At 43.6% G+C, this 22,101-nt stretch overlaps 2 protein-coding genes across 2 annotated transcripts; one reads left to right on the forward strand and one right to left on the reverse strand.

Annotated features, from left to right (window-relative positions):
* Positions 1-799: 799 nt before the first annotated feature.
* LOC138597875 (macrophage colony-stimulating factor 1 receptor 1-like) lies at positions 800-10,976 on the forward strand. Its single transcript, XM_069669408.1, has 21 exons — positions 800-884; positions 2,331-2,615; positions 2,723-3,010; positions 3,098-3,240; positions 3,319-3,484; positions 3,576-3,777; positions 4,110-4,225; positions 4,326-4,437; positions 4,562-4,761; positions 5,258-5,349; positions 5,444-5,570; positions 5,764-5,868; positions 6,048-6,158; positions 6,290-6,452; positions 6,541-6,623; positions 6,724-6,827; positions 7,219-7,341; positions 7,430-7,541; positions 7,622-7,721; positions 8,761-8,872; positions 9,179-10,976. The coding sequence occupies exons 1-21, from the start codon at positions 833-835 to the stop codon at positions 9,323-9,325; spliced, it is 2,943 nt and encodes a 980-aa protein (XP_069525509.1). The 5' UTR covers positions 800-832; the 3' UTR covers positions 9,326-10,976.
* A 1,250-nt stretch (positions 10,977-12,226) lies between these two features.
* hmgxb3 (HMG box domain containing 3) lies at positions 12,227-21,937 on the reverse strand. The gene is made up of 20 exons (XM_069669787.1): positions 21,855-21,937; positions 21,184-21,325; positions 20,894-21,068; positions 19,661-20,101; positions 19,422-19,529; positions 19,198-19,332; positions 18,860-19,089; positions 18,327-18,433; positions 18,150-18,227; positions 17,686-17,957; positions 17,431-17,571; positions 16,843-17,150; positions 16,579-16,706; positions 16,089-16,220; positions 15,796-15,980; positions 15,502-15,724; positions 15,002-15,135; positions 14,522-14,641; positions 14,157-14,366; positions 12,227-14,073 (listed from the first exon to the last, which is right to left on the reverse strand). Exons 2-20 carry the CDS (start codon positions 21,321-21,323, stop codon positions 13,498-13,500), a joined length of 3,843 nt encoding a protein of 1,280 aa, XP_069525888.1. The 5' UTR covers positions 21,324-21,325; positions 21,855-21,937; the 3' UTR covers positions 12,227-13,497.
* Between the last annotated feature and the right edge of the window lie 164 nt (positions 21,938-22,101).

The raw sequence follows: 22,101 nt of genomic DNA on the forward strand, positions 1-22,101 counted from the left end.
AGTTATATCTGTTAGTCTTTGTCTGATCAGATTTGTAAGACTCCTTTGACGCTCCTTCCCGCTCCCACAAATCCATGCGTCCCTGGTTAGAAAAGCCCTGCAGCCATGGTTGAACAGTGATGGAGGTGATTCGTCTCACCTCAACAGATGTCTTGGGAGAATTATGCCTCTCTGTTGCAAATTGGCACTGGCTCATTAATTTGTTAAGCGTGATACACTGATCCGCCTCCTCACACACACACACACACACACACACACACACACACACACACACACTGTTCCCTCCACCCTCCACCACTGAGAGATTTCATGTTTGCTGTGTGACTTCTGTGGTGAAGAAGAGACTGTAAACAAGCGGACGGGAGAAGAGGGGCAGAGGCAGACAGAAGGAGAAGAAGGGACTCTTCTTGTGTCAGCTCTGGATGCTGGAAACATCCGACCTGGGGAAGTTATCAAACCCCTCGTTCAAGCTGAAGACATCTGCACGTGAGTACATTTGAAATCAGTGTGTTCAATGCTTCTATTATCCCCAAATTCAGATGCATTTTGAGGTGCTGTGACTCATAAATTCTCTCATTTGAATCCAATAGTGCTTCCTCAATGTATTTTGAGCTGTTTCCTAATTTTACTGTACCCATAAGACGACTAAAATCACAGCATCTTAACCGGCAAAGCTGCTCTGACCAGTGAGAAAAGAGAAGTAAAGAGGAGGCGATGAGTAATAGCACAACTTCAGTAGTTTTCTCATTTCTCTGTCCATCGCCGCAGGTCAATAGAGGAGTGCTCCGTCGCTACACCAGCTTTCAAACTGTAGGTTTGGAGTTGATGCAGGATGCAGTCCTACCTCGCTCTGCTGCTGGGGATTGTGGCTTCTGCTTCTTCAGGTAAGGGCCCAAAAAAAACCTGTTAAATCCAACGCTGCGCTGCATTCAGTGTCCTTTTATAACATCTTTTCATAGCTAGTGTTGGTTTACAATACGTATGCTGAAATAAAACAAAGCAAGTAAAAGAGGAGCACTCTTAAAACGTTTGAAAAACAATATATATGTTTGTAAAAAGCTTGATTTACTAAATGAAATTGCAACAAGATAAATATTTAAAGTGTTTTTCTGCACAACAAACCAGCTTTATTAGTCAAACATGCCTTCTCGTGTATGAAGCTGACATGATTTCATCGCGCATTTCATGGCACAAACTCGTGGTCAGCGCAGAGGACCAGAGGCCGCGCGCTCCTCCGTCTGAAATGTGACCTCTGTTGTGTCTAATCAGCAGGACAATTGTCTGCAGCATCATGAGTTGCTTTTGGGCTTGTTCTTGTGATGCTTTTTTTTTTTTGTTAACATTTGGATTCAGCTCTGAACAACACATATATGGTCTCACAGGCTGAGCATTAAATTGCGATTTCATGTATTTGCATTGGAGCACATGAAAGAGTATGTTGTTTGAGGTTAATTTTGGCTGAGTGGATTAGTTTTGCTTTCTGCTGGATTACTGTCTGAGGTGTAATTGGGGTCATTTTGGGGTTGGATGAATAGATCGTTTAGAGGACATAGAGGAGACTTTTGGGGAAACGAAAAAGATGTTTGTTTTCATGGTACACATTTTCATTCCTCATCTCTTCACGTTATCTTGTTTGCTCAGGGGAATAGAAAAAATGCTGATCGTGGAATCTCAGTTCTGCTTCAATCTTGAAGACACGCTGTCCCGACCTCTGAATAAAACCTTTTATAACTGTTACCAAAAGTGTACAGTCGACTTTAAGAAGAGAAAGTGTATGGTTAACATGTGTCAATCATTTTACCAGAAGTGGTCCACCCAAAAACAAATCTCAGATGCAATAAATGTTGAGGCGGAAACTTCCAGCTCCTCTACAAAGTCCTCAAAGAGATCATTGTTCTTCATCCCTAAATCTTGCCTCTACACTCCCCGAGGGTTCAGATCTGCTTTTAGCACTTTCTCCCTCAAAGATGCCTGAAAAATTAAGCATACTTTAGTATTAATCCTTTCTTGTTTTTGGTAGAACATAGGGGCCTAAGTGAAAGTACAACTAATTTAATTTCTCCAGTGTTGAGAGTGACACCGTAAAAAAGGAGAAGTGAGAGGGATTGGGGGATGCCATCAGGGTCCGTGTCTTCAGTGTGTTTCCTGAATTCACGAGGTTACTTCCAAATGAATCAGAAATCTGACCACCACAGCGAAAAGAAGAGACAGCTCTGGGTTCTCGTGTATCTTAAAAAAGACTTAAAACAGAACTAAAGTCTTGTATTATCAAAGCGAAAACACAAAAACACTCAGCAACAAAGAGTTAATACTTTATTCGTCTTTGCCAGAATGGAGGCGTCCAGTGATCAAGCTCAACTCTAAGGTGGTGGGCAGCTCTGAGGTGGTGATCCGGCCTGGGTTCCCCCTGGACCTGAGGTGTGAGGGCGACGGGCCTGTGAACTGGCAGACGAGGCTACTCAAACACAAACGCTTTGTTTCCAAGGGCAATGGGAAGGTGCGCACACTAAAGGTGGACCGTCCCTCTGCAGAATTCACCGGAACATACAAGTGTTTTTACACCTCCGGGTCACAGTCGCATGATCTGACCTCCTCAGTACATGTGTACGTCAAAGGTGAGCTTGGAAACAGGCCGTACGTGCTTTGATGTATCATTTTCCATTCTCTCAATGTAAATCTCACATTATTGATGATCTGATAAAGTGTCTTCTTCTTCTACTAGATCCAAACCGTGTGTTCTGGACGAGCAGCACGACCCTGCGCGTGGTGAGGAAGGAGGGTGAGGACTACCTGCTGCCGTGCCTGCTCACCGACCCAGCAGCCACAGACCTGGGCCTCCGCATGGACAACGGCACCACTGTGCCTCCTGGGATGAACTTTACAGTTTTCCGGCACCGTGGAATTCTCATCCACAACCTGCGTCCCAGCTTCAATGCTGACTATGTGTGCACAGCGAAGGTCAACGGGGTGGAGAGAACCTCCAGGGCCTTTTCCATTAACGTCATTCAGAGTGAGACAAATATTAAAACTGCTGACCCCAAACCGATTGAAATTATAAGTGTAACACATACTCATTCATGATTGTCTCATGCTTTAGAGCTTCGCTTTCCCCCGTATGTCTTCTTGGAGACGGATGAATATGTGCGCATTGTTGGGGAGGAACTTAAGATCCGCTGCACAACACACAACCCGAACTTCAACTACAACGTCACCTGGAAATACACCACTCAGTCGGTCAGTGTGAGGCATTATGAGAGTTTTCTTGACCGTTAAAGTAACAATTTGAACGATAACTTTCTTTGCTCCTCTTGTCTTCAGAAACCAACAATAGAGGAGAGGGTTCGCTCCAGTGGAGAAAATCGCCTGGACATACAGAGCATCTTCACCATCTCTACTGTTGACCTTTCAGACACGGGAAACATCTCCTGCGTCGGGACTAATGAAGCAGGTGTGAACAGCTCAACCACGTACCTGCTGGTTGTAGGTAAGCCAAAGAAAACTCTCTGTAGCTATGTCTTCAACTGAAAAGCCTGGAACATTTATTGATTGTGTGAAAAATAACTGTCCCTGTCCAGACAAGCCCTACATCCGGCTGCTGCCCCAGCTGTCCCCCAAACTGGCCCACCAGCGTCTTTCAGTCGAGGTGAACGAGGGAGAAGATCTGGAGCTCATCGTGCTCATCGAAGCGTACCCCCAAATTACAGAGCACAGATGGCACACCCCAACGTCTCCCAACACGTCCACACAGGAGCACAAGCTCATCAGATACAACAACAGGTACAACACACAGGCCGGGGAGAGGATTTCACACAACTCTGTCTTATTCCTGTAGTACGCTTGAATGTGCTGCAGGAAGAGGAAGCTTCTCCGGTTACAAATGTGCTGTCGTGGGCTTTTTGGGTGAATTTGACAGGGAAGACCAAGGTCATTTTCCCAGGTCATGAAACTTGACTGAAGAGCTGAGTTCTCCTTTTTAACTTGTTGACATAGTCGACGATCATAGATTGGAAATGTCTGAACACAAACCGCAGCATTAGTCATTTCAGATTCTGCAGACATTCCTCTTTTGTTCTTTATTTTAAGACTCTTTTTTGGGGGGGTTTTTTTAGATACCATGCGACTCTGAAGCTGAAGAGAATGAATGCACAGGAGCAGGGGCAATACACCTTCTATGCCAAGAGCGACTTGACCAACGCATCCATCACGTTCCAAGTCCAAATGTATCGTAAGTGACTTATAGTAAACACAAATCAAATGTGGCATGATTAAGTTCTGTCACTTAAAGGGAAGTTACTCACAACTTATTTTTTCCTCCTCACTGGCAGAGAGACCTGTTGCCGTGGTGAGATGGGAAAACATAACTACACTTACTTGCACCTCGTTCGGCTATCCTGCCCCCAGAATCATCTGGTACCAGTGCTTTGGGATCCGGCCTACGTAAGTAAAACAGATTCGGTGTGTTACACTGAAAATTGACGCCATTTATCAAACAGTTTAACCCTTTAAAGTGGCAAAGATGTTTAGATTGAGATGATTGACATTCCTCTGACTGTATTTGCAGGTGCAGTGAAAACACCTCCGGGCTGCAGGTGGCTATCCCTCTCCAGGCTCCCACTGTGGAGGTCCAGAGGGAGGAGTACGGGGCCGTGGAGGTGGAGAGCGTCCTCACCGTGGGGCCGTCCAGCCGCAGGATGACCGTGGAGTGCGTGGCCTTCAACCTCGCTGGCGTCAGCAGCGACACATTTGCCATGGAGGTTTCTGGTGAGTTTAAAAATCAACCATCGGGGTTGCTGGTTTAGCTCAGTTGGCACAATCCTCGTTGCACTGATAGCAGCTTTGACTCCCGGTCATTTGGTGCATGTCATCCCTACCTCTCTACTCCCCATACTTGCTGCCTTTCTTCAGCTATACTGTCGAATAAAGAAAAAAGCCAAAAATAAATATATATATATCAACCATCATTTGTTCTTTTCCAGACTCTGATTTCAGAACATGTTATTGTTCAGTCACATGAGAGGAGCTCAAACCAAATCTAATGTCTGATTTGTGACATAAAGATAAGATACTTTTTAATGATCCCCCACAGCAGCTCACAAAACAGACAATTTAGATAAAGTACCCAATTAATAAAAATAGACAAAAAGTACAGATGGCAATAAAAGATATGACAATAAAGATAACAGTAACAAAATGATTAAAAAGGGAAGCATCAGACACACTTTGCATTATGTGTTAATACAAATCTTTCTCTGTGCAGACAAACTCTTCACTTCCACCTTGACTGGAGCAGCGGGCATTCTGGCCATCCTGCTGGTGCTGCTGGTGTTTCTGTTTTACAAATACAAGCAGGTAAAGTTCTACTTTTACTCAGTGTAAAATACTTTTCAGGTCGTGCTTTTGTTGTTTTGGGTTTCATGTCATTAGCTGCTATTTTTATCTCCAGAAACCCAGGTATGAGATCCGCTGGAAGATCATCGAAGCAAGAGATGGAAACAACTACACCTTTATTGACCCCACTCAGCTGCCGTACAATGAGAAGTGGGAGTTCCCAAGAGACAAGCTGAAGCTAGGTTTGCATCACTTTATCCTAGAGACTCAAATGCACTCACATGTTGACACACTAGAAATTGTATAAAAAGTTGTCAAGAGCAAAAGAAGAGTGAATACAAACATAACAGAGTCAGAAAAAATATATAAGATGTGAAATCTGACTATGAATATGAGCTAGTTAAACTCACAATGCTCTTTTTTCTGTCCGACCAGGGAAGATCCTGGGAGCCGGAGCTTTTGGAAAGGTTGTTGAGGCCACAGCTTATGGTCTTGGAAAGGACGACAACGTGATGCGTGTAGCAGTAAAAATGTTAAAAGGTGAGACCTTTGATTGGACACAGAAATCCTTTACACAAGCAAGAAGAATCTGAAAATGTTTCAGATAAGGTAAAAAATATTTCCATTCAAAGCTGTCCTTAAGTGACATCTTAAGTCATTTGTTTCACTTGATCAGACAGGATGATAAGATGATGACAATCTGCATTGTGTTTCTGCAGCCAGCGCCCACTCAGACGAGAGGGAAGCTCTGATGTCTGAGCTGAAGATCCTGAGTCACCTGGGACACCACAAGAACATCGTCAATCTGCTGGGAGCGTGCACATACGGAGGTCACACAGCATCTGATATTTGATCTGTATCATTTTTTAAGTCATTCAGTTCAAGGCTAACGTACATCATTTACATGAAGAAAAGTTTTCTCCTTTGGTGAAAGGTCTTAACACTTCTGTGTTCTCTTCAGGACCAGTGCTTGTGATCACAGAGTACTGCAGCCTCGGTGACCTCCTGAACTTCCTTCGCCATAAGGGAGAAACGTTTGCGAACTTTGTTCTGAACAACCCCGACATTACGGAGAACTCCAGCGACTATAAGAACGTCTGCACACAGAAAGAGTTCATTAGAAGGTAAAACAACAAACACGTGCAGTCTTATGATGGAGGATTTGTGATTCTGCTGAAATCCCACTCAGTCTGTTCTTTTTCACTGAAACAGTGACAGTGGGATCTCCAGTTCGTCCTCAAGCAGCTACCTGGAGATGAGACCAAGCCACCCGCCCAACACTGAACCATCTCCAGGTGAAAAAACAGTAACAGCACCATTTTACAAGGAGCACCAGCCTCTTTATATATTGCCCTTGGCTGTTACTCACAGTGTTTATGTCTGATTTTATCCAAGACCCTCTGTGTGAGGAGACTGATGACTGGCCGCTGGACATTGATGACTTGCTGAGGTTTTCCTTTCAAGTTGCCCAGGGCCTCGACTTCCTGGCAGCCAAAAATGTGAGTGATTTTAAAGCAGAGGCAGGAAAGCAACAGAGGCAGGGAAGACATAGACTGACCCAGGGCCTGATTAAAATTTAAAACGATTAAAAGGATCTTAGTGTTGAAATATCCAAAACGGAAATCACTACTGTTGCTGTTGTACTTTCCATTCAAAACGGGGATAACCCAGATGACAAGACAGATCAACAGAACTTGCGTGAAAAAGTACCGCTTCTGAAAGAGAGTGACTTTAGGGGTGAGGGGGATTTCTCCTTAATGATTCTGATTTACTCGTCGTTAAGTTGATGTTGATGAACATAAATTTTATCATACAATTTATCCAGTTAAAGTCTTTTATTGTATGTTTGTGTTTGTGTGTGTGTGTGTGTGTGTGTGTGTGCGTGTTCAGTGTATTCACAGAGACGTAGCTGCCAGGAATGTCCTCTTGACCGACCGCAGAGTGGCCAAAATTTGTGACTTCGGCCTGGCTCGAGACATCATGAACGACTCCAACTACGTGGTGAAGGGCAATGTAAGCCATGAGTAGATAAAAGCCAACATTTACTCTACATTGACCTCGGTTCAGTTAAAAGCACTTCCTGTATATCTTGCATGCGAAGGCTCGTCTGCCGGTGAAGTGGATGGCACCAGAGAGTATCTTCGACTGCGTCTACACTGTCCAGAGCGACGTCTGGTCCTACGGCATTCTACTCTGGGAGATCTTCTCTTTAGGTGCGAATATGCCCTCACCTTTTTAAAACATTCATTACATGATGTCCTTGCTAACATGGCGGCCTTATATCCTCTTGTAGGCAAGAGCCCTTACCCTAGCATTGCTGTGGACTCCAGGTTCTACAAGATGATGAAGCGCGGCTACCAGATGTCCCAACCTGTCTTTGCCCCACCTGAGATGTAAGCTCCACCTTTTAGAAGTCATTGCAAACATGGATCACAGCTGCTTTTCCCCACTTTTTTTTAAAGGTTTATTTAGCCCAGCCAATGCTAATACTGTACCTTGCATCACCTGACTATCAGTTGAGTTTTACAGGAGTATCAAGTGACTCTCAGCTGGGTTTTTACAAGTGAGTCAATAGTAATAGTTTCCTTTTTATCAGCCTGGTAAATGTCAACTTATCGCAGGAGCAGAACATTCTTGCTAGCTGTTGCTAACATGCAGCGATTGTCGTTGTTAACGCTTATGTTAACATAAGCGTTAACAACGACTGATTTATAGAAGCTAGATGACTTTAATGTTAGACTTTTTAAATGGCACACTTCCCAAATGTTCAGAACAAGTGAACAAAGAGCCTTTCTTCTCAGCCAGTCGTCTGCCTAATCTTCCATCTGATAAAGTTGACACATGAGGTTACCTCATAAAGAACCTAATTCTCATCTCATCATTCCTTAATTCATTTCCTTGCTTTTGGTGACTTCTAACCCAAAACTCTAAAGCACAACAAACTCCAAAAGAATCGAGCCCCTAAAGAAGAGAAAATAGAGAGCTTTTTCTCCAGTGTCTCAGAGGACCCAAACATCTGTGTGTACTAATTTGGCGAGGCTGTCACACCACCCGGAATAACTATCCAGTGGAAGCGGACGGGGCTGAATCTGAGTCAGGGCCTAATCATCTGTTGTTCTGCTGTGAGTCAGGCCTCAGTTCTGCCTGTTAGCCACATGATCCCAAAGCCAGGAAGCCATGTAACTGCTATTTCACGGCAGCAAAATCAGACTGGAGGGGCAGGGACTCTTATGAACGAGCCTCTTATGAATCTGCGTCACCACCTCCAAACACTTCTTCTTATTCGTCAGATTTGACTTTATACAGTTTCTTGATATTTAACCATAAAGTATGAACATTGAGGACATGGTTTGGGATGTACGTAAGCCACTGAAAATGCAATTCTTTCTTGTCCAATTAATCTGTTTTTTTTACGGTTAATTTTTGTTTCAGCTACATGATCATGAAGATGTGCTGGAATCTGGAGCCGACAGAGCGTCCAACGTTTAGCAAGATCACTCAGATGATAGAAAGGCTACTTGGTGACCAGCCAGAGCAGGAACAAGTGAGTGAAAGTTTAATTTTCACCACTCTGGCTTTACCCAAACTATCAGTGGGACACAACATGTGACACATTTCAGCAAAGATGTCCTCAGGAAACTCTTCCACTAACAGAGACGACAGACTTAGCTGTGCTGTCAAGCCAATTAAAAGGATAACAGTTTCAGTGATAAAATCCTATTTTGGTGTTCTGAACTCAAAAACATCCTGTGCCACACAAAAGAGGAAGAAAATAAGATGTGTTAGAAATTTCTTTGAGTGATGGTCTTTCTTGGATCTAGGCTAACCACCCTAACGATCCTCTTCACAGCTAATCTACCAGAATGTGCAGCAGCAGGTCACAGAGGGTGAAGTGTGTGATGAGCCTAAGTGCTGCGACGGCCCCTGTGACCAGTCTTGTGACCACGAGGAAGAGGAGCAGCCTCTGATGAAGACCAACAACTACCAGTTTTGTTGAAAGCCATTGCCGCCAAAAATAATTATCCGACCAATCACTTATCAACAAACATCAGCAAAGTCAGGATGTAGCTGCAGCTCGCTGCCAGAGCACCGCAGCTCGTCCTAACGTCCGGACTGTCGCAGAGAGTCGCCTTCACAGCTATTTTTTGCCTGTCGTGCCTGCTCGCCAGACAGACGAGCAGCTGCAGCAAGCATGTGACTTGCAGACCATGACTAGAAATTGCCACGTCTAACTCCGACTGCAGACATGAAAGGAGGAAACATGTCAACAAACCACACAAGCATCCAAAGCTGTACCTTAACCCCAATGGACTGTTTGTCTCTCCTTCTGTCGTGTACTTGTTGTATAACCTGTTATCTAAAAGAGAATTTGTTCGTCTTTTCCTCTGAGAGTGGTCTTTGTTATATATTGAGCACTGTGTTTATTACATTTTTTATTGCTGCCTCAAGAGAGTGGATGTTTGTTTTGTGGAGATTTCAGTCACTTTGGTCAGCAGGTTCACTTCCTTTTCATCAATTGAATGCATGCAAGGTTTCTCAGAAAAAAAGCAGTCAAACACACTGGATTCAACCCCACAAGAGGGTACCGGTCAGGCTACAAACAAGTTACATTTTATTCTCTGAACATTTAAACAGTGCAAGTGTTGTCCCCTGGTTTAAACATGCTAACTCACCTGTGGAGAAGGCAGAAGAATGACCACGTTGTTGTCTGCTTTGTTCTTCGGTCATAGCGGCCTCTCTTGTAACACACTTACAGTAGCTGTCAGTGGGTAATACATGTGATTGTTCCACACCAGTCTCATTAATTAACCTGTGTTCTGTGTGATTTCGGAGCCGGGGATTACGGCCGAGCTGAGCAGGGAAATCTGTGATGAACAATGTGAAAGTAATTTCCTTTAGAGTTAGACGAGTTTTAAGGTGTAAGCTTCACTGATGTCTATATGTAGCAGTCAGCCTACACTGCCAGCTGTATGAACATTTAAGAATAACATAAGCTATTTGAGAGATACAGACTGCTCATTTATGTGATTTCAGGCATTTCATATGTGCTTCCATTGAATGAAACATGAGAGAGATGTCTTATAATGTATATATCTCATGATGTAAATCAAAAATTATCTTTATTTTCGCATATATGTTGTAGACTAGATAGTAGTATATCTGTATTTCATATATTATGTGTGTGTTTTTTGCGCAAATGAGACAATAAATGCAAAAGCTGCCAATTAAATCACTAAAAAGCTGTCAGATGAAGCTCCAGCCTGCAGTGTAACGTTTATACCAGACAGCGATGTGGTGCCAAGCTAAGAGCGTCTTTGTCGTACCTCCCTGTGCTGATAGAAACTGTGCTGCAGGCGACTTCTTCTCTGCTCACTTCCTGTTTTCCATTGGATAACGTCCAATCTGCATTTCCTTTGGAACATTTCCCACAGTAAATGTCAACGTTGCACAACTCTGAAGACTTTGTAGGGAAGTGTTCGTCCCGCCACTAGACGACTTCAAGTCTACAGGCCTTTATTCTTCTGGGTGGTTTCAGCTAAAGTTTTTTTGAAGATGATGATTGTTTTCACTTTCTGAGGTGCCAGACTCTTCAAATTTTAACAGCAGTCTCTGTTTGATTGTCCATCAATAAAGTGACATATAAGTGACTTTGAGTAAAGCCTTATAATCTCACTGGTGCTTTTGTTGCTCTCTCTGTTCTCGTTCCTTCTGCAGCTCTGTGTAGAAGTCCTGCATCAGAGACAGAGTTATTTCTTCTCATGACGGAAAACAGATCACTTCTCATTTTAATGATCTTTTAGGCCACAGCACAATCAATAAGCGTTTTGTTTGTTTAGTTTTACAGGTGTGTTAAACATAAATACTGGGCGAGTGAAATGTTTGACTCCAAACTGTCATAGCGGTGTAGTCCTGTTAAATGTTCACCTGTATTTGTAAATTCAATTAAGCAGACCTGTGAGGTGTTGATTTTATTTCAAGCCAAGTTAGATTTCCCCTACTTGAATAAATATAAAGATGTATCAGCATATAGGAAACTTCAGGCCCATTTAAAGGAGGGTATTATGCAAATTTCAAGCTTCATATTTTACTCTGTGATACCTGTGGAGTAGTTTTGCATAATTTACAGTAAAAAAAAACCTCAGCCTCTGCCTGAAACAACTCAGTCTGCTCTGTCCCTTTAAGAAACCCAGCCCCTACAAGCCCACTTTCTTCTGATTGGCCAGCTCTCTGGAGCCTGCTGAGGCTGCACTTTGTGATGTCATAAAGTGCAGCGTGTAGAAAAAACCTGGCGTTCACAGCAGCCTGCAGACTGAGCTGAGAAGCCCGGGCATTACTCCAACAAACTTTTACCTACGGATGTGAAACTTCACCCACGTTTAGTCTGAACATCCAACATTGTAACATTATATATACGTCTTAAAATGTGAATCAGCATAATACCCCCTCTTTAAACATGAATACGGAAAGTTTTGCAATGCTGTAGCCGGTCCAGGTGATGAGAAGTATGCAGCACTGCATCATATTTGATGCTAAAACATTGTCCGATACACAACATTGATTGTCTAAGTGCTTTTTACACAATTCCTGGAGAAATGCAGAGATTAGAAGTGACGTGATTTTACAAATTGAGTTCTGCCTGCACAAATTTAAGCTGCTCAGTTGGCTGCTAAACGATACCTTTACGAGGTAATCCATGAGAACTCCAAACTTAACATACAACTGCAGACTAGACTCAGAACATATACAAGAACAGTCCTGATAATTCAACCATGGAGCAACTTTTTATATGCCTCTATTTATTGTTCACACACTGAGAACTATATCAAGGACTTATTTCTTTTTCTCACCACTTTACCACAGTAAAGACGAGCAGAGCCACATAATCAATCCTGTTTTATATTTATTTGTCACATCAGCGGTTTCATTTACAGGACGTATAATTGGTGTCATTCGAATGGCTAAGCAGAGTATCAGTGTGAGTCTGAAGCACTTCATGCAGGCAGATCTTCCTCAGTTTATTGTCGAAGGCAGACTGCTGACTGGTTGAAAGGCAATAAGAGGACTGATTGTATGTCCTTGAATGGATTTCCATGGAGAAGAAAATATAATTAAAAGGCACAAGGTCCATCACCACATTCTGATCCAGTACAACAGAAACACATTTTATATCACTTTTTAGAAGCAAGCATCCGTCCGAAAGGCAGCAACTGGCAGCTGAGAGGTCAAGTGTCGAACACAAAGCAGAAATGTCTCAAGACATGACAGGGACATAAATACAACATCATGTGTAAATATATACATATAGAGCTGACCTACATGAGTTTCCATTCTTCCAGTCACATTGAATTAAAGCAAGAGTTTATCTTCATGCACGCTTTCACATCTTTTCGCTCCTGGGCCCTTATCAGTAAAAACAACACATTCATTTAGTCTTTTCAGAAGATAGTTGTGACATTCAGGGCTCTAATTTATCATGAGTTCATGGTTTAAAGTGCACAGAGGGCGCAAAGTAAGGCGCTAGGGTGAGGGGGACTCTTAATTATTCGTAGGCGTGTTTTGGGCGTAACATCTCCCGTTACCTTTTAAAAGCTCGGTACGTCTGGTGCATTGATTTTTGTATGCTAGATTTCAGCCATTCTCTAAACAGACAGCCTTGGTTTGACTCTGGTGCTGTGCGTGAATTGGACACACAGGCCACCGTATGGATATAAGCGATACGCAGATTGCAGTGTTTCGGCGCTGAAGGATCCAACAGCAGCAGAGATGATGTGTGTGTGTTTGTGTGTGTTTTCCTGTTTAAGAGGAAACATGCATCCGTGAGAGCCTGGTGTCAATTACACTGCTTGTACTGCAGAAGGAGATAACTACAAATGACCTTGTATCCTTTAATATGATTTTTTTCCACAAAATTTTCGGCCAAATCCAACCCACTTTATCCACGTTTCCTCACTGACAACAAGGTATATTTAATTAAATGTGATGTTGAACAGGCTAGACCTCCAGATTCTGCATCCTCATCATCAGGATGAGCACCGTTTTACTTTCAATCTCTTGGCACTTGTCTCTCCCCATGGCGCCTCCTTTTTCCTCACAGTTGCCTTTGTCATTATATGTACAGGCATCTTTACATTCAGTCCATCCTTCACCTGTTGTCAATCCTGAACTATTTCACTCAGAAAGCACAACCTCATACATCTCCGTCCCTCCCTGTTGAGTCTCCCCCTCCATCCCACTGCCTTCGTCTTCCTCCTTCTCCGTGTTGATCTGTGCCACGCCCAGTCGGTACAAAGCGTCCCTGATCACCACCTCCCCGGGTTGGCACGCCTTCACCACCTGGTTGATCTGCTGAGTCACGATGTCCCTGCTTGAGAGGAAATCCACCAGGCGGTTGTAAAGGTAGTAATAAGCGGTGTTGTTGAAAGCAACCGGTTGTTGCCGTGCACGGCTTACAGAGGAGCAGTCGTCTAAATTCTCAGATGAGTCATTCTCGTTATCGTCAGTCTGTTCTGCTCCATCGCCCTCCTCCACCTTCTCTTTCTCCAGCTCATCCACCAGGCTAACGTAGGGCTCCAGATCTCTGCAGAGGACAATTGAGTGGTGCTCTGAAGGCTCCTGAACAGCTCCAGAAGGATGAACCAGCCAGCAACTAGATGATTTGGTGATGGGGTGGACCTGCTGGTTCTCTGCTGCCAGCGACAGGTCAGCGCTGTACGGCAGCTCCTGCAGCTCAGCACATGACACAAACTAAAAGAAAAAGGGGAGAAGTTGTCATCAAAGACACAAAAACAACAAACTTCCTTTTACATGATTTGATCTCGATCACTAACCTCTGGCTTTTCAAAAGGGTCAGAGAAGCAGCCTTGGTTTCTGCCCCACATCTGAGTTGCCAGTTCTGGGTACTGCATGTCAGTACAGAGGGCCACCTGACGGGGACAGTCACTCACATAGACCGGGGGCCAGTAGCGGGAGGACAGGAGCAGGTCAATGTGGTCTCGGGCTGTCTCTCCTCTCACCAAGTACTTAGAGCCGCACACCACCTGGACACAGATACAGGGGAGAGATGGACAAGTGTTTCCAGTTAAATCTCCTACTTTGTTTTGATAGCTTGAGCTTTATTTGCTAAACTTTGTGTCAGGACTATACTTGATAGGTTTTATCTTGTTGAAAGACTGAGGATTTCTGCTGTCTTTACCTTGTGGGGGCAGACCTTGGACAGCTTCCCGGCTGTGATGTGAGGAGGGGGTTGAGGGGCCGTTGAGAGGCCGCTGTGAACGACTGTGTACAAGGAGATGAGGGAGGCCAGCAGCTCGTTCTGAGGACAGAGACAGAAAGGAGGCTTGTATTGAAACAAACTCCCTCACAGATATGAGCACAACAGAGCGAGCAGATAAACACAAACTTAGAGTGATAAATAAAGAACCCATGTTTCAACTAAATTCAAGCTGCCTTCAAAGCAAGCAAACCAACTTGCTGAAACACCCTCGAGCAAAACACTTCAGACCCTGAGTGCGGGGGAGGGGGGTTTCCTGTGCTTTACACAGCGAGCTTATCACATGATTAGTGTTTTTACTAAAACTGGTTTAAATTTTCTGTTTGCTTCCGGTCATTAACATAAAACTGAATATCAAGGGAGCATAATGAGCATGTGGTCACGTTGCACTGTGTTACTCACCTTAGAGGAGCCTGGGGCAATGCTCGCCCTACAGCGGTCCAGCATTGTTCTCAGCTCGTCCTCACTGTGTTCTTCAATCTTGTCGAGTCTCAGCTGACCATCATGAATAAGACGCACCAGAGCCGACGGATCACCTGAAGCAGAGGATGAAAACCAAGCTCTTAAAAAGGGTAGTGACCAAAATAAACTCAGTTCTAGTTATGCATGTCGGCAAAATCAAACAAAGCTGCTCATAGAAACCATTTCATAATCAGTGTTGCATGAGAGAATAACTGAACATGTAATACTAACATAGAAATGTTTGAAGCTGGAACCGTTGCATGTCAAATGCATGATTATATCATCCTTATCTAACTATAGCCAACAATAATCCCTCTGAGTGTTAGCACTTCTACCCATCTCATTCTCTATGACACGTCTTTCAAAATGAAAATGAAAAACACGCTAACTGAAAATTTCCCCCTCACAGGATTAACGTGTTTAAAAGATGTGTGAGGCACCTGATGGCGGCTGTGTGGGCGCCTGGACCTTGTCCTTCTCTGTGTTGATAACATTCGCACTCCTCATCAGTGGGGGAATAAACGGGGAGATGATAGAAGCATCCACCCGTGTGATTGGAATGTCAGTGGGAAAAGTCGCCTGCTCGATGGCCTCACTTTCCATGGTCAGCCAGAAGTCGTCCACGTGGACCTCGTCTGAGACTGAAAACTCAGGCCAGGTGAACTGTGGACACAACAAAGTGTGTGTTAGCATGTAATTTGGAGCGCTTAGCAAAACACACATTTCACTTTTACCTCCACATTCTTCAGCTCCAGCACGTTGCTCCTGTATCGCTGTGCAATCTCCAGTTTGGGAGCGACACCACAAATGCCGCAGATCATATCGTTGTAATCTCGCACGGTCAGACACTCAAAGGCCCAGTATCCACTCAGGAGAAGCTCCTCAATCTGAGATAACTCCTCTGGACTCAGAGTGTAAACTGGTGCAAGAGAGGAGGACAAAAACAAATTCATTGAAAGACAGAATATTTTAAGACTGCACATGCTCAAGGCAGATTTCATGTTCGTAGAATGGGATAGGTGTTTACCAGGGTGATTGGGGATGTGGTCTAGTATGGTCCTGGCTGCCTCAGGCGGGGATTTGCCCAGTTTGATACTGGCCCTGATCTTCAGGAACAAATCGATACTAACCAGCAGTCTGTTCCCAATGTTGAACAAACCTGTGAAAAACAAACATGTGTTTTTATTCACAAAAGAAGCGGGGCGAAAGGCCAAACCACTGTTATAAAAACCTGTGGTTTATATGCACTACAGGTTTGCAGATAAAACGTGACTGAGATTTTCTGCCACCATTCATCCCCCCCTCAAAAAAACAGCTGCAGAAAAAATCATGTTTAACCTTAAACAAAAACATCCACCTCAGAGCGAGCAGTGAATTATGGAAACTTGTGAAACAGCGGGGATCTAAAGTGTTGTGTTGGACACATTCGAACGGCAGACAATGAACCGACAGCATAAAAATCTGCTCGGATTCTGTACTTGAACGATGTACAAGTTGTTGTGAGCGGTGCTGTTTACCTGCATGCAGGTCAGTGAAGCTGTGCAGGGCCAGGCACTGAACGTTCAGACACACCTTGAGCTGTAGAGACGCCGTCTGGATCAGTGTCTCAGTAAGCAGCCAGCAGACCTCTTGTGCTGCAACAGTGCTAGAATACACACACACACACAGGTACACACATAACAGCATATTCAAAGGATCATGACATTTTAGTTTTGAGTTACTAAATAAAAAGTGAGGTGCTTAAAGACGAAAAGAAGAACAACAAACATTAGACCTCTCACCTCTGAGCTCCTTTGAAGAGCGGGTAGTTACAAAGGCCACAGTGTGTAGCTGCTGATTCATAGAATTGAGGCCACCCAGACTCGAAGAGCGTCTCCGTCTCTACGCTGCTCCCCTGCTCCAGCTCGCCTGGTTGGACCAAGACGATCTGGATACTGTTGAGCTCCTGGATGAGGTTTAACGTTTCCTGGAGCTCTGTCTCGCTCTCTGGAATCTGCATGAAGCGCTGCAGTAACTGCACCGTATTTTGACGCTGGATGTCCTTCTGAGCAGGAGTCAGGGGCTGGTACGGATCGAGCAGGGTCCCAGACTACGAAAAGAAACAATCAGGACAAATTATCTAAACTAAATGATAGAAAAGAGGGCTTTGGTGAGAGGTTTGCTTGAATAATCAGATTTGTTGCTGCAGACCAAAGACATCAAAGCCTGATGTTATCAGATGTAGATTTATGGATGCTTAGAAGTAACTGCTTAGGAATCCCCGGTCAGGATGAGGCTCATAAAGGGGGTCACAGGGGGAAGAGATGCAGTTGGAAACTAATCCTACACTTGGTCTACTTGAGAAGAATCTGGAAGACGTAAGCATTCACCTTCTTTCCTTTAATGTTCTTCTGGGTCAGCTCACAGCCACATTTGGGGCACACTGTAGGTTTGTGTCTGTTTTTATACATATAGTCACAAGATGGGTTTTTACAACGACCCCGTCCTCGAGCTGTAGACAGCCCCAAATCCTAAGAGAAAAAAAAGAGGAAGCTCAAAATCAAGAAACAAGATCCTGGGGCAGATTCACATTTGAAGGACATTGAGTGTAATTTTTGTTGCACAGAGAGTTGTAGTATACTGACAAAGCTGGAGACGGTGTGTTGTTTGAAAGGCACAACAGACAGGATATTAACTCTCCTATCAGCTGATGAAGAGTCAGACTGACTTGCTTTTAGTGGGACAGAAGAGTCCTGTGGAAAGAAATTAGAAAGTGAACTATTGTAACAAATCTGCATGTGTGATTCTGAGCGTTCGTTGTGCGCTATGTTTACCTGCTTGGCTGCGGTTGCCGGGATCGTCTGGCCCAGCTGCTTTAAAGTGCTGGGTTTGAGACCTGAGAAAGCCTCTCGAGGCACTGTGGTTAGAAAAGGACCACATGAGACACGAGCAGAAACCTCTGAAAGGCACCTATTCACAAATATCACTTCCTCTTTGTACAATAAACAGTAGGCAGTGTGGCAATGCTAATAACAACAACTGAATTAACATAAAGCACGCAATGATTACATTAATTAAATAAGAATTCAAGTGAAATGATGGACAGTACCAGTAGAAAATTTGCTGTTTACACTGAGAAGTTTCCCTTTGTCAGGTGGGACAGTTATGATCTGGAACAAAGTTCGGCCTAGAAACAGAAACACATTTCAATATGTAACTGGTTGTAGCTTCTTTAAACACTGCTAACAGAATACTGCCTGTGTGCTGCATGTTTTTTTCCCCTCACCTGTGCTGTAGGCAGGAAGGATGGGTCTCACTGGCCTCTTGTGAACTACGACATTGCTTCTTTCTGGTCCTTGGATTACTGCGCCTTTAATACTGTCCTTTAGCTCTCTACTCAATGACAGAGGGAAAGAATATTAAGTGAGACACACACTATAATCAACACTTACAATAACAACACACAGGTAATTATAAGCATGTTGTATCCATATTTTCAGGTAGATTTAAGGCTATTATACCTTTATTAAACCATTGATTTTTACATTTCAAAATGACTAAAAATAAAGCTCAGTTTGCAGATTTACTTCAAATGATTTTCAAAAACTTAGAACACTTAATTAATATTTATCAGACAAGTATTTAACCCAGGTTATCTGCACTTACAATCTGCAAAAGGTTTAAAATAAACCATCACAGTCCACACTGTAAACGTGCTGTTTCTGGTTCATGTAGCAAACCACACATGCGTGACATCCAAATAAGAGCAGACTATCTGTCGTCCCAGGACTGCCGAGCAGAAACTTCATGAATGCTCACTTTGTTTGTTCGTGCTCCTTGGTGCTGCCGCCCTCTGGTGGCTTCTCAGCTGCCACTGCAGGCTTCTTTCTAGAGTTGAGCTGAACCCGTCCTTCTTTTTTGATCCCAGTGCTGTTTGTTTTGATGACATCAGCATTCCCCTCCTGAGCACGTTGAAGTGTGGGGTTGCTGCTCTCAGCTTTCTGTGGCAGCAGCTTGGATGCAGCTTCTTTATCTTGTGACTTCTTTGCCTGATGTATTAATGCAGCCAATAAAAAGATTTGAAAGGCCTAAATAATTGAACTCATTGTTTTCTTGTAAGATTGAACACCCCTAACTGCTTATGTATCTACACTTACAGAAGGTATCCATTTTCCACCCAAGTGGCTCCCACATTCTGGGCACGTTGGGGGCTTGTGACGGGTGACGTACACAAATGAACATCCAGGATTTAGACACCTCCCTCGACCTCTTCTGGTGTATGTCTTAACAGACTGCAAAGAGAGGAAAAAATTATATTTGTGACTGTTTGCTACTATGAGTATTGGCGTTTAAAATGTGGATAAATAATGTGGCTGATTACCATTTTATATGAAGGCTTGGCACTTTGTTCTAAGCTGGCTCCTACAGAGACCATCATCACTGGTCCCACAGAGCTGACAGCTGCCAAAGACTTGGGCTCCAGCATGTTCTGTCAGTGAGGGACAAATCACTCCTCTGCATTAGTTAAAAAACTTTCATGTGATTAAAACACTATCCAAATACAGCCGTCAGTGAATGCAGCACATTCTGCGTACTGGAAGAAGGATGTTTGAGGCTCACCTGTGTGGGTATGAAGGCGACCATCTGTGTAGATTCTCCCTGTATCTGCTGCACCATCGCCCCACCAAAACCACACCCAGCAGGGCCCTGAGAGACGGGTGCTTTGGATGGGACAGACGAGGAAGAGGAGGGTGGGATTCCTTGAGGGGCAGAGGGATTAGATGCCACCGCTGTGTCCTCTTCTATGTCATCCACAACTATGGTGTGATCGGACAGTTCATCCTCATCGGCCAACCCAAGAGCTGTGAACTGGGGCTCCTGGGAAAGAGAGCCCGAAGGCAGGCTCCCCTCCACTGAAGAGTCCAGAGAGTCCGCGCTCACCTCCGGCTGAGACCCTCCCAGCTGGTGACTTGAAGAGCCGCCTTTAGACAAGAGGAAGTAACTGGCTCTGGGGAGGATTTTACGGAAGCCTGGGAGGTCTTTTGAGGGGCTGAGAGACGCCTGACGGAGAAGCACAATAAATAATAATAAATGATTCAGTCATATATACAGAATTATATTGACATTATACAACAGACACCAGTGAATTTGGCCGCTGCAGAAAAAAAGTTGTTTTGTATCAGTTGTGAAGTTTGATGCTAATGGCTCACTTCATTCTGACTTGATCAGCGCTTACATGAGCCAAATTTATTCATTACAAATGAAATCAATCCAGTTGACTACATAAGTGCTCTGCAGTGCATAAATCATAAAGACGGGATCTTATGTACTCAGCAGCAAATCAAACACTCCATCTTGGACAAACCTTTTAAAAAGACTGGCTCAGGCGCTGTCATTAATTTACTGCTGCAGGTTCTACTGACACAACAGTTCTCTCAGAATATACATCAATATTCCTGCAGTTATTAATATCTATCAAACAGGGAAAATGCACACAAGTTCTGAATTCATTCAGTTTATCAGAGATTTTATTTGTTAACTTATGTGATCAATGATCCTTAATTTTTACCATTAAGTTGTTCATCTGAGTTTTCCTTTGAATCAGTTGAATTCAGATTATCCTGAAAACTAGTAAATAACATTTAACTTGCTCACAATAACAGAATAGCTATTCTGGCCATGGAAAGATTTCCAAGTAAGAAGTTTATACACCTCGAAATTTCCCTCAGAATAGTCTAGTTTCCTGTTATTTGCATAAGACTGTTTTGTTGTGAAGATCAGTGCAATACAAGGCTCCACAGATGCTCTGATGCACAGCTTTGCCGAAAGAAAGAAGTTGAGGAAGTAGCTTACTGTGTCTTTGCCCTCCTTCTCGGACTTTGCCTTTTCCAGATAGTAGGCCCTCTCAGCCACGCTGAGCCTTTTCCAGCTCTCGCTGATACGCTTGTTAATCTCTGACTGTGGCAGATTTGGTATGTCCTGTTGCATTAGTTGATGAACATCAAAGTAGTACAGCAGGTAGGCAGACCTAAAAGACAGATGCCACATCTACAATCAGTACATGACAATGTGAGAGACATGTTCAGATTAATCCCTGTTTCAGAGCGCCGTATTTAGTGCATGCTTTTATCTAAATGCTTTACCTGGGCTTCTTCGGTTTCTCAACACTGTCTTCTTGGACTTTCATCCTTCTCTTTTTTGGAGTAGTCATCTCCATCTGGCTGTAGCAGCTCTCCACCTCCTCAGTCACTTTCACAACCTCCATCACCTCCACTTTCTCCATGACTTTCACAGGTACAATGTAAAAAATAATATGAGATAAGTTTGTTCATGTTTGAGGTTTCGTGAAGTTAGAATTTTTACAGGAAATTGTATCTTATAAACTTTAGCTAAGATACTAGTGATTTCATTATATTATAACTAATGTTAAACAGTAAAGTAGCATCACTCCACTGTGTTTTCATGAAAGCACTGGCTTTGTGAAGTTTATGACGGCTCAGTGGACAGCACATCTCAGCTGATGACAGATAAATATAGATACTTTGTCTAAAAAAAGAAACAGAAAGTAGGACAGTGTGCCTATGGGTTGGGACTTAATACAGAGAGATAAAGCACTAACAGTCCAGTGTGATCGTCAAAATTAATTATCATGGTAACTTGTCATGCATAGGACTCCTGAAGAGACTAATAAAGCGCTAACATGTTAGACACACTGGTCCACCCCTGCTTTAAAAGTAGGTTTAATGGCGTGTGTTTATACTGCCTGTACAGTCCGTGGGTTATCCAATGAAATGCCTTCTTATTGAATCCTTACCTACAATGGCCTGGGGCTCAGAAACTGCTCGAACCAGCCTTTAGAAGTCACTGACACGGTCAGGCATTCTGCCGAAGGTGAGTAGTGCTGAAATTTTAACCTAGCTTTATAATGAATCAAGGATTCACGATGCATAAATGTCCGTAAAATAGCTTCGTTTCTTGTCGCCTGAAAAACATGGCGGTTTGTTGCTATGGTCTGCAACCAATCATATGTCAGAATAAACAAGTACGGGCCAATCACGGAG

Source organism: Semicossyphus pulcher, unplaced genomic scaffold (assembly GCF_022749685.1).
Source record: "Semicossyphus pulcher isolate SPU_LCO1_2020_fin unplaced genomic scaffold, fSemPul1.0.p SCAF_2, whole genome shotgun sequence".
NCBI lineage: Eukaryota > Metazoa > Chordata > Actinopteri > Labriformes > Labridae > Semicossyphus > Semicossyphus pulcher.